Here is a 13132-nt window from a genome sequence, read left to right as displayed (position 1 = left end):
GAACAGATAGTAATTAACGCAAATGAAAAAAAAAAAGAAAAAAGAAAGAAGTACAGCGAAAGAAAGACTCCGCACATATATGTATACTGGGCAGTAGAATAGCGAAACAACAAATTGCGCAGATATTCACATGCCTCTGCACATGAAACAGTTTCACTCTAACACACGCGTAATTCTAATTTTCTTCTTTTTCATTTCTGCATGCTTGCATTTCTGTCTGTTCTTCTTTCTTTAATTCTTTTCTCTCTCGGATCTTTTCGTTTTAACAATCCAGCTGTGAGTGTCTACTTTGTTTTCTCCACCATGTTTCTGTTTTCGTTCGCCTTCGTTTTTCTTTCCCTCCCCCCCCTCTATATTTGTGATACAATGAGTTTTTGTTCGAACGAACGGAACATACATATGTGGATACTTTCTTTTATCAAAGCCAACCTCGCCACATCGAGAGGTTGGAAGAACGTGAAACGAAAACACACACCGATTACTCTGACCTGGCATTTTCGTTTATTTCTCTTTACAGTGGCACCGCTCTCACCACTGAAAATGGCTGACTACAGACTGGCCTCCCTCGAGGGACTGAATCACGTATGCAGTAAGAAAATCGACTGGCCCACCGCGACTATACACATCACCGAGAATCCCATATCGGAGGCGGTCGTTTGTTAAATCTCTCCTCCGACAAATCTCACAATGATCGCCATTGATTTGTTCTCGAACGACGAAAAAGGAAAAGAAAGAAAGAAGCACGCAAGAGCTGAGAAAAAGCATATAACGAAAGAAAGAAAAAGAAAAGAAACAAACCACGCGAATCGAACATCGACTTCTTTAAAGGTTTCGTCGGGGCAACGATCGACGTGGCTCTAACATTTTAATTTCTCATTCTTTTTTTTTTTTTCCGTTTTTCGTCCAACCTAGCATCGTTATTTGAGTTTGTTTAGTTCTTAAGCGTACCTTTAAGTTTGATCCATACGTTTGTAAGTTTTTGTTCGTTTTTTGCGTCCTTTCTCTTCCGTTTTATTTATGACAACGTTTAAGGTAACTTGACAAGTGGAATGAATTCTCTTAAATAGTACAAGATTATTTCGTAGCGACCATGCAAGCACCGTTTTCTCCTTTAGTTTCGTATTTAGATCGTAGATTAGGTTATTAGTCGGTAGTACTTTTTTTCATTTCACGAAACACATCGACAGAACCGTATTTTTCCCGGTTAGGTTACATCCGATACAACACGATACTTTTGAACAACGTTCGACCCGATTTGTCGTTCGCGGGACTCTTTTAAAAACGATTCAGTACGATTCGGACATTAAAACGCGAATTCACTTTTAACGAAGAGCAACAAAACGAGGGAAAAAGGAGACACAGACGCCGAGGTTGCGACATTTTTGCGAATAATTAAACTTAAAACGATTTTTACTGTTGTTATCTACGGTATCTTTGTTCACTGCGGAACACCGTATTTTTTTAAAGTTTCAACGAAACGTTATACCACCGTCGCCGACGGACGTGTTTTAAACGATTCAAATTCCATGCGATTATATTCGACGCGTCAGAGGAAAAGGAGAAACAATCCAACAACCATCGCGCGTTCATCGGTAATTGCAGATACGATTCTCGTACAACGTCGAAGAACAACGAAATCACGATTTTACACGATAACGCGACTTTTAACGAAAAATCTCAAGGCGAGAAAGAAGAAACGAATAGAAAAACAGAGGCAATGTCGTACGACGTACGTAGAATTAAAGAGGAAGAAAAAGAAAAAGAAAAAAAAAAACGAGAAGAAAATCGATTCGAGAAATCCGTCAAAATTTGTCCAAATCTAAAATTTCTTCTCGTGTAATAAAAACAATCGTGTAGCAATTGATCGATACGGTTCGATCTTTGTCGATTCTAAACTAAATAATCGTTGAAACGAGACCGATAGGAGAGAGGTGAAGAGAAACACTCTCGAGTTACATTTAAGAAAAACCTAACAAAAAAGGCGAACATGTGTGGTGTAGCACTGCATCGTAGAGAAGCGCGCGCGCACTATTGCTTTCCGCGTTTATTAATGAGAAGAAAGAGAGGAGACGGGGGAAAACAGCCCGGTAGGTGCAGTACCGAGGGAATCAAGTTCGTGGAAAGAGCATTACGCACATTCGAGCTGATTTAACTCGCGTTTGCTCGAGCGAAAAACCGTACAGATAACCCGCGGGGGGGCGTGATGCCTTTTTATAAATTTGAGAACCCGTCCAGGCCGCGCCTACTATTTAGAAACACTTTTTCGCGCGCTTGTCGCGAGTGAAATACGCCGGGCGCCGTCGTCGTAGCTTGTTGCATCCTTATCGATATAAAAGACACACACACACGGCCGACTTTACTCGCGACGACACAGAGATATTCCATTCGATGCTCGATCGATACGACGAACACCGTTACCATGATTTCGTAATCGCGAATTGTCGCGGACACGACGTTTAGAAGAAAAAATATAGATTACGACGAGGTAACGAAAGGAGTGAGGGAAAGGAAAAGGGTAGGTATCGACAGATCATGCGTCCAAGAATATATCTTCGATGACTTCGCTTCGTTCGTTCTCCACGGAGACTTTTAAACGGTGGAATAGTGCAAAAAGTAACGGAGAAAAGCCTAAAAAAGCAATCGGTCGCGGTCGAGCGCGACCGTTCGTTCGTGTGTTCTCTCGATAAGAAAATTCTCGTAGGCCTGCACGTGTGATAATGTGCTTCGTGTTAAAATAAGTAAAGGAAAAAACAAAACAGAAAAAAATACAAAAAAAAAACGATAATATGACGAGGGAACTCGCCTGGAGGATATCCGCGCGTTTAACACGTCCTCGGGCGGGTTGAATCCTGTGTTGAAATAAAGGAGAAAAAAAAGAAGAAAAGAACAAAAAAAAAAATGTAACGTTTTCTTGACCGAGCAGAACGGTAAAGGAACGCTCGTTCATTTGTTTGCGCTCGCGCACCGTTCGCACCCTTTCCTTTAGTTTCGCGGCGTTTAGAAGATAATTAGGCTGAGAGAGAGAGAGAAAGAAAAACGAGAGAGAGAGAGTGAATGGATGTGTGCACGACGGGACAAGGGGGAAAACAGCGGTGAACAGTGTGAGTGAGAGCATGCGTCCGCGTGAGTTACATAGGAAAAGGAGGGTACGTTAGATAGTCGTTTAAAGAGAAATAAAGATGGAAGAAAATGACAAAAAAATGAAAACACAAGGAGTATCTGGTTGGGTACCTAAACACGGTTCTACCAGGCTTCTTAAAGCCTTTAGCGTGATATGATAAGACGTGCCTGCTACACGATGTCGTACGTAGCTTTCGAAAGTTTCAACGCCTTTAGTTTTCTATCACGACTCCCGTACGTCCCCGGATTTTCCCCAAATTTTCGCGCGTCTTTTCTAGAAACGAGGAAATTCCACTTCGGAAATTCCACGCGAACTTTCTCTTCTTAATACCCCCCTTTTGAAACGAACTCTCCCAGGTTTCTTACATATCTCGTATCGTTTCGAGCCAAAAAAAAAAACAATGAAATTTCTTTTATCTCGTCGAGACAAGTTGTACGAAAATTCTCGAGAAATCGTGGAGAAACAATGGGAAACAATTCGGACGAACGATACGCAGCAGGATTTATCAGGTAGTTTCGAAATTCTTTTGGCAAACTTAGTACGACGGCATTTACGATCATCGAAAGGTTACGATACGTCGTTTCTCGATCGAAGATGAACAAATTCGCACGAACCAAAAAAAGAAACGGAGAAAGAGAAGCGGTATGTTCCGGTGGAGAATCCTAGAACGAAGGAGATGCGCGAAAACACGACGAAAGTCAGGACAGAGGACGTATCGAGGGACGAAAGGTTTAATCGTTTCATTGTAAAAGAGAGTTTATAAAGAGAGAGAAAAAAAAAGAGCGAATATATTATAGATGTATATCTATGGCGCGTTATTTAGGCCGGCGAATTGAGACAGATCTGTAGTCGACAGCTTAGTATCTAGTGACTTTGAGGCTCGATTCTTCGAGTGGATTGAGAAACAAAAACAAAACAAAAAAAAAATGGTATGCACGCATTAATCATTGCTAAAAAAAAAAAAAGTACGCGAGCGCTATAAAAGAGTAAACGTAGCTTCTAAGGACCACCGACACACACACACACACACACACATAAACATACACACACAGACAGAGAGACTACCCATTAATCCCTTCGTTTCCACATCGCTCTTGGAACTGCATTATAGAAACATTCAAGAACAGATTAGATCCACAAACGTTCAAGTCCCACACAGCAAGTTTTTCCTCTCATTAATTGTATTTGATTGAACATATCGTGGAAATGATGTGATACCCACTGCATTGTACAACCGTTCCAAACGAGATCCAATCGTAATCTTTGATCTTTCATTGAAGATGTTCACGTGACGCATATCATTAGTACGAATTAATTTACGAATTATATTATATTCGTTAATCGAGATCGAGATGGAAAGCAAAAAGCAAAACAAACGAAACGAAGAAGCAAAAAACGAAAAAATTGTTAAAAAAAGAGAAAAAAGAAATTATCGATGATTCGAGAATATTATACGTACAATATATATCGTGTCTGCACTTTAATTGAGATGCTAACGGTGATTGAATGTCTATAACGCTCGAAGGGGGTTGTGCGAAACTCTGAGGTGGTTGTTGGTTACGAAGGGCTTAAAAAATTAAGGAAAAAAAGACGAAATTCATTTGCACACGGTCGATCACAAGAGAGAGAAACGAGGGAAAAAAGAAAAAGGAAACAAACAACAAAATCGGTATTGAAATAACGCCGCTACAATCTTCCGCGGGAGGGATGTCAACGATTTTTGTTCATTTCGTTTCTGGGGTGCTACGCGGAGTGTTTCGCCTCCGAAGCAAAGTTCCAATTCCTCGCGCCGCATCATCGAAGATAGATTGTAGCGGGAAGAAACAAAAAAAAAAAACAAATACGTTATTGACAACAACTCAAAGTAAAAACAAGGTATAGTACAGTAAGCGGAATAAACTTAGACGGAGCTTGAGTACATATATAAATATACAGGTTAAACAACACGTGCGCACCGAATATACATCTTGTTATTTATAATAAACGAGTATAAAAGAAGGAGTCGAGAGTTCTTCGCGAAGTTCCTCCTTTTCATCCTTAACCGAATACATTCCTGTCTACGAGAAATTATACGTCCCTTGGATTCAGTAAAGAAACGTTTCTTTTGTTTACAAACAGTGGGTATTTTTTTAAAAAGAAGAAAACCTAGAAGAAATTCCTTTTATATTAATAATATGTTGGATTTTTGCAATATTTTGTCGTTTAAAAGTACTTCTTGGTGAACGTAGTAGCAGCTGCATCCACCGGTTACGTTATAAAATCTGCCTACTTTTATTTCGAAACGTTAACCTAAAAAATATCAGTTTTGCGTAATCATAATATAAAATAAAAACTTACGGATAATATTTTACACTCGCGCGAAGAACGTAAATAATTTTTTGCTACACACAAGCCTGCTGCTACCGTCATACATCTTTGACAATAAACATATTCCATCAAGCTTCTTTCGTCGTGGAAAAAACTACCGAAAGAACCCGCATTATGGATCCCGGATCTCATCTGGTAACCAGTGCGCCAGAAAGATCTGGTATAACGATTTAAAAGAAGAAAAAAGGGTTTGGTGAAGAAGAAATTCGCGAAGGAATTTAGAAGATTAAAATGTAGAAAAAAAAGACCTTGGAAAGGACGAGCAATAATATTTCATCTTTTAAAAGACAGCAAAACGAGTTACCATCTTAATTTCCTCTACGATTAACTAGCAGAATCCATGTATCAATCGTATAGATAATTATGATAAATTAATTCCGCAGAAAACAATTTAGTCGAATAAAAAATTCAATAATCTGTAAAAAGTTGTCAGTAAAATCGTAATAATTATATTATGTGTAACAATTAGAATTTTTTAAAAATTTTTACATATACACACTCCTATTGTCAACATTTTATATAGAGATGTTAAACGGATAATATTCCTGCTTGTATCGCGTCAGCGTACGATTATGTAGCACGTTCACCGGTAAAAACTGGCTACGACAAGTATAAGAGTACTTTATTTGTACATACTTACCGGTTGAAAGATATCGTATGAATAAAAACTGCTGTCCATTTGCAACCACGGTTTTGTTTCCTCCAAATCGTGTGAAGAACATGTCCTTCATTCGTTCTGCATCGAAACATCGGTTCCTCATCCTTTTTGCACTTGCACTGAAAATCAACATTAAGCATTGACTTTTCATTTATCGTTACTTAACGATACTATTGCAACGAGAAAACTTGTGCACATCACACATTCCATACAAGCAAACGTGAAATTATCTAAAAAATTGATTTATGTATCCGTTTGATACGTGTTTGAACCTGTTAATCTAACGAAAAATGAAAAATATATATGCATACATGTGGCAGTTTGCAATGGAAGATATTGACAGCCTTTAATGCTTTTGAAAGTAATGCAAGTATTGCAGTACAAAGATAAAACAGTTACGTTTTTCAGTAAGTGTTACTTATTTGCAATAAAATAATGTGGAATATGTTGCGTTTAAGTGAACAGAGGAAAATTATTTAAAAAATATTCCCTCTTTTCACCGTTGCTCGCTGCAACTTGTCTGTACCAAGTTTTCTCTCAGGTACGCGGTCGCATGTACGCACGTACTCTAGGTGCGTGCCTCGGCGACGAGAAACCAGTCTCCCGATGATTTTTGCGACGATCAAACGACTACTGTCTTCAAGGAATCGACAGGGCCGTATATGCCTACACGTCTTACCTGCTTCGATGGACAATGACCTGATGCAACTGAATTTTAACGAACATTCTGTCGTTTTTGAACAATTTGAAGTCAATCGTGCAATTCTTTTTGCAACGGTAGTTTCTATTACGTCTAATCTAACACTTAAAAAATTTACTCAAAATTAATTTCTATCCGTACCATGATTTCTAAGAACGCCAACATTGTGATCCGTTACAAATATTCTTTTTTGATTTTTAATTATTTATTCAAAAATTGTCGTTTATGAGTATCCAGATTTTTCCCATGATGCCGCTCACTACTTCGTCGATGATCGGCAGTCTTCGTGCACGTTCGTCGGGCCCCAGTGTTACCGCCACCTGTCGACATCGAACGGAATCACGACTCGTCTTTGACAAGGCGCGCGTATTCTTGACTCGGCTAGCGTGGGAGTAAGGCTGTCCACCGAGAGACGCCTGAGAAGGTGGTCGATCAAGCGCCTTCTTACGTTGACTCCAACGTTTTTCGCGTTACGGCCGTCGATTCTTATCTAACAATCGATCAATATATATGCCTTTGTATAGAATAAATCGCGAGTGAGTTGTTACACGTTCGGATCTGTGGAACTGCGGTGGTGTCTCTGTCATACGTATACGCACACAGTTCGAGGAATCCTTCTTTCCCCTGTGTCGTGGAACCGGCGTTGTTGCAAAACAAATCACAGTGAAATACGAAGTCGTGGCGCGCGCACGCGTTCGAAACGTCTCGATTCGTGCCTCGAGTATTCGAGACTGCCACCTGTAACCGGAATCTCGTGGAATTCGCGGAACTGAGAAAGGGTATCGTTATACGATGTAGACTTTGACTGGTCGTCGAGTGAACTGACATAAAGACCTGACGAGGTGATTCTGCTTGAATTTAAAACCACCTGATACCGTGATAAGGAAACGTGCTACGACACGGTGACACTTGGTTACGTTGATGTGAAACTAGCCAAACCACCCTGGCGCGTTTGTCGTTGATCGTTGATCGTATTATATAGAAAATATTTCGGAGTGCAAATAAAGTGCGGCATATATTATTCAGTGTGCGGTGCTGGTGTAGTGGATATGCGTCGTTCTGTATTGTGAAGGTGCCCGAAGGAATTCTTCCTGGATTTGAAAGGCCCTGGATAAAAGATGGGACCAGCCAAGATCCTCGGGGTTTATGTGCTGCTCATGCTGGTGTACGTCGACCAAGCGGACGTCATCGAGGAAAGAGGTTATCAGTTGTTTATTTTGTTGCGTGTCGAGTAAATTGGTCGAGATTTCGAACGGGTTTCGATCATCGTGCACGAGATACCGCGCGGGGATTCTTTTTATTGCGCAGATTCGATCTCTCGAACGCCGAACAATCGTGTTTTATTTAATTGGTACACGTGACTGCTACTTACGACGAGAGACGAACTTTACGAATTGTATTTTATTTACGATGCGCAACTTGTATATTTCAATCGGACAATGTAAGAATACAAACGCAAATACATATCTCGTCGTCTAATGAATAAATTATTACGCTGTCATCACATCCTGATACAGGGTTACGTAACTCTCGGTTACTGCAATAAATAAACCACAATTTCCAAAGTTTCTCATCGAAGTTTCCATTCGAAATTTTCGATATGCCCGTTAGGAGTGTCGCGTAAAGTACAAATATTGCGAAATCGTACAAATTTTTCCAGTTTACTTTACCATAAGATTCGCAGAATCATTTCTTCCCTCTCACATGTAATAACACAAACACAACTCGCAATCTGCTACGATCGTATACGTCACTTGTAGATTTCACCTGAAACCGTCTTATCAAACTTAAACCGAGAAACTCTCTATCTCGGCAAAACAACAAGCAGACATTATTGCCTTACAGGTAAGCAAATAAAAACTCGTCTAGCAGAGAAACGATTCTATTTCTTTCCTCCATTTTATTCCGCGTATCCTTTCTAATCGCGACGATTTAAAAATCGTACAAGGAAACCGAGCAAACCTTCGTACATTCTAAAACACACCGTAATTAATGCATCGATCATTTAACCACCCCAGATTCTTTCACTTTTCGTCATGCGGCCGCTGTGTACACCACGAGTTAAATATATCTTGTTAAATGGTTAATTAGGCCTTAATAAGATCGGTTCACCCAGAGCGCTCGGCCAAGAATGAGGCCAATGGTACAACGTGTCTCGTTTGGAACTTTTGTTAAACCGTGAATACGAGGTGCTTTCTCGCGAACGTAATCCTTGTCCAACATTTTTATCCGCGTACCGTATACGGTGCTAATTAACAATCGATTCTTCGATCGAAATGACGCTTATGAAGAACAAAGTCGCGACTTCGCATACGCAGCGCGGAGATTAGTCTCGAGTTACTCGTTCATTTCACCGCGATATCTTATTATCGCCGTGCACATTCTTCTTATTCGAGCGTGTAATGGCAGATATCGGTAATTTTCTACTAGAGTAGACCGTGTACACCCGACGAATTATCTTTCGATCGGTCTTTGCCCTCCTCGATACGCTGTTATACAGTTTAATCGACGACATCGTAGAAAATTGCCGGATCAAGTTTCAGCGGCCTCAGGATTATTACGCGTTCAGAACCGACCGAATATGGCGGGGAAATGGCGGAATCGAACATCATCGTTCTCTGCCGATTCCTCGTTGAATTCTTCGTTCGAGTAGTATCGGTCGAGTGAAAAAGCCGTGGCAACCTACGGAAGAGGCAAGAACGCGTTCCCTCTCTCTATCTCTCTTTGTCCCTTTTCTCTCTTTAGTATGCGAAGGAAAGACATAGAGGAGCGGTAGCCAGCGGACCATGAAGTCGCTACAATTTCGCGGTAGACTCCGAAACGATATCGAGAGACGAGAGAGTGCCGGGAGAAATATGTAACTAATCGTTTCGAACGATCCCTCGAGGATGTTACACACTCGCTTGAAAATTGTTCGAGATGAAATAAAAACAGAGTGATTAATCGTCGAATCGAGAAATTTATTATCGTTTCCTTTATTTCTTCTTGAATAGCGTGTGGTCTTTCTTCTCTGCGTTGGAACTGTATGTAGGATGACGTTTGTATCATCGAACAGAGTCGGTTGTTAATTAAACTGTTATATAGATGTCGGTGATTAATGGGGTACGTTTTCGTACCACTCGACTGATCAAAGGAATGCTATTTTAATTAAGGATTATTCGCGCGGAAACCTGGTACAAATGTGATAAATATCCTTTCACTCGGCCATTAGAGAACAGTTTAGCAACGTTATTAATTCACGTTCGGAGCAACGCTGGATGCGATTTTTCCCCTTAGAGTTTGCCTGTCGGCCACGTTCGTTCGCACACTTGTGAAACTCGTTCACATTGAATTTCTTTTTTAAGCTCGCGTTGTGTCGTGCGAATGATTATTTCTACCGAACGGAGTAACGGTGGATGGAAAATTAGTATGGGATAGCCATGGCGTTCCCACGAATTGGTAACGAGTCGCATGGATGCAAGGGAACGAGCACGGGTCAACACCACTTGAACCGATGTCGATGACGACGATCGCAACCGCTGACGCATCACCTCGCGAATCATCTTGCGCGATGATGTTTCCAAGTGATTTGACCATCGCGATGCCTGTCTTCTTACTTGTTGCCCGAGTTTCACGTCTCGCGTGTCTTCTTCCTCTAACGTCTCAGATAAATCGCGTTTCTCAGTCGAACTTGCTCCGATATCAAACGAAGATATGTCAAAGCTTGTGAGAATAATTTCTTGTCTGCGTGAATTGCACAGGTCGCACCGACTTTGCAGTAAATTTTCTGCAATCTTTTTCACAGAATATTGCGCGAATTTCGTTAATTCAGTAGTTGAGATTTTGGACCAATTTCTGTTGACGATTTCTATCAAAAAATTGTTGATTTTTAACATTTTTGCGCGTTACTAAGCTCTGATCGTTGGCTTACCTTGGCACCTAGGCTTGATTAATTATTCTACAATTGTATTTCTCGGTATGGCCTATATAGGGTTTCTTGAAAACCGTAACGCTCTTGACTTACCGTGAATGAACTTTAGCAGCATTGGATGTTCAACAATTGAGCTATCTCTGCTGGTGCAGCGGCGGCAGCAGAAGCAATCAGGGTCGAGCGACGATGCATTCACCTCGTGCATCGACCACGCTTTACTTCGTACATTGTCTCGCGTTCTAACGATATACTTATTTCTCTACGTTGCTACGTGTACCGGCCAAGCCACGTTTCCGCTATGCACAACCGTCGTAATGATTTCGTAATGAGGATCACCGCGAACGTAGACACTGGATAGGACTATCTGAGAAACTTTCCTTACCTCTAGAAACATAGTGTGAAAATAATGTTAATGCCAAAAATGTTCAGTCTTTAATTAGGGTATCCTGATTTCTTACGTGACGTTATTTATTGTTATTAGGGTGAAAGGAGTGATTAAGAGTGCAGGTGAAAATGATTAGACAATGAATAGAGAAATTGGTTGAATTTATCTGGCGTAATCAGAAAGCAATAAAAGTAATGCGTTAATTAGACGGAAGTGTGTGTTCTGAATCAGTGGGAACATGGCTAACCGTGGTATCGTATCGTATCGTAGGGACCGCGGACCCACGTGTCTGGTAAACCAAGAAAGAGACCGAACTAACGTAGTTCAATTACAAGGAACGCATTCACAGCTGGTTGTAGACACGAGCCTAAGTGTACCGGGCTTAACCGTAATTGTTTAATGGGCTAATGAAATGATACAGCCGCCGAATCTAAGCGCGCACAAAAAGCCAATTGTGCTCCACCGACATTCCACGATTATTCTGACTTCGTACCGTGCTTCGTCTATGAATAGTTCGATATCATTTCGGTTAGGTCGTAAACAACATCTTTGCCGTTACGAAATTTTTCGTTGAATTATCACACTGAATAGGGTAGCTTTCTGGAATTGACCAATTTCTCTTCTAAATACCTGGAACAGCAACATTGTAGAATACCGTCGGTCCTCGATGTATTAACCCTAGGAAGCCTAAGCTATTGAAAGGTTTAATTTCAAATTGTAAGAAACTTCAAGTTGAACAGTTCGATATCACTTTGGCTAGGCCCTAAACAAAATTTTTATTTTAATATCACACAAAACGGAGTAGAAAGTATTAACCCTAGAAAGTCTAAGCGATGTCACTTTGGTTAGGCCCTAAACAAAATCTATACTATTACAAAATTTTTCTTTTAATATCACAGAAGATAGGATAGAAAAAAGTCATCAATTTCTATTCTAAACGCCTGGAATGATAATATTAAGAAACATTTTCAGTCCTCGACGTGTCAACCCTAGAAAACTTAAACTGTCGGAAGCTTCAATTTCAAATTCCAAAAGTTCTAATTTTGTAACACGATATTTCATTTCTGTGATAATTTCGTTACAATCGTTAAATATAATTTTGTTCTGGTGCGAAAATAGATTATCGATGGCCGCCACGAATTATTTTATGAAACAAACCAAAGTTTAAAATTTTCCGGAAATTTTCTTGGCGGACCCTAACTCAACCCTTTGTTAGGCTCTTAAAGGTAAATATTAAATTTAACATTGTCGGTGCTAAAACGTGCAGAAAATGTTCACAATTCGCGCAGTAAACGAAAATGTGGCAAGGTGGAATTCTGGACGAAATATAGTCCATTTAGCTTGCGGCCAGAAAGATGCATCCTGCTGCGAGGGTTTAACGGTGACTGCCTACCTCTCCTCCATTCATGTTGCTTTTCATTCTACGTAGGAATCTCAGAATGACCTGACTACCGCAACTACGTTGGAAGTTACGATGGTATTGACTTTAATGTTACGGGAACGTGATTTGTAACATGCTAGAGAGCATGTAAAAGAGAAATTCTCGCTACATTCCGGTTTATGAATGAAAAAATATTACTGCTTGTCACGTTATCCCCGAGAAGAGTGGTTTTTTCTTCAACGTAAACCCCCAAACTGTTCGTCAAAAACATTCTCACCCTTGAATTAAATATTTCAAAGCTTCGTTAAATGTTATACTTGTTCCACCTATAGAAATCCATCGACGTGCAAGTTTCTTAATTCACATCCATGCACGCTCTTGTTAAAAATCATAAGAACTGATGCAAAAACAGCAATCATTCGCTCGATATAGGTTACAAATAGGACATGCAATTTCTAGCTGTATCCGGTTGAGAATTATTTCTACGTAAGTTCCACTAACATCGACTTAAGCCGTTTTCTCTATCCACACCTTGATTCTATTAAAGGATGCGTCACTCCGTTTTGCATGAAACGAATGAAAACATGATTTTCCAGTTGCGTGAATTTCC

At 40.3% G+C, this 13132-nt stretch overlaps 1 protein-coding gene across 4 annotated transcripts in view; it reads left to right on the top strand.

Moving 5' to 3' along the window:
* LOC108575317 (protein NDRG3) overlaps positions 1-908 on the top strand; it is a 163559-nt gene extending 162651 nt beyond the window's left edge. For 3 of the 4 annotated variants that reach the window (XM_017938083.1, XM_017938082.1, XM_017938084.1), the window contains one exon: positions 518-908. In XM_017938083.1, the coding sequence (XP_017793572.1) occupies positions 518-663 (146 nt within the window). In that variant the 3' untranslated portion in view covers positions 664-908. The remainder of the gene's footprint in view (positions 1-517) is intronic. The other variant, XR_001891428.1, reaches the window with a different exon arrangement.
* The last annotated feature ends 12224 nt before the right edge of the window (positions 909-13132 follow it).

The sequence above is a fragment of the Habropoda laboriosa genome, unplaced genomic scaffold (genome assembly GCF_001263275.1).
Source record: "Habropoda laboriosa isolate 0110345459 unplaced genomic scaffold, ASM126327v1 scaffold244, whole genome shotgun sequence".
NCBI lineage: Eukaryota > Metazoa > Arthropoda > Insecta > Hymenoptera > Apidae > Habropoda > Habropoda laboriosa.
The sequence above is the reverse complement of the archived record's forward strand: the minus strand, read 5'-3'. Positions and strand labels throughout refer to the sequence as shown.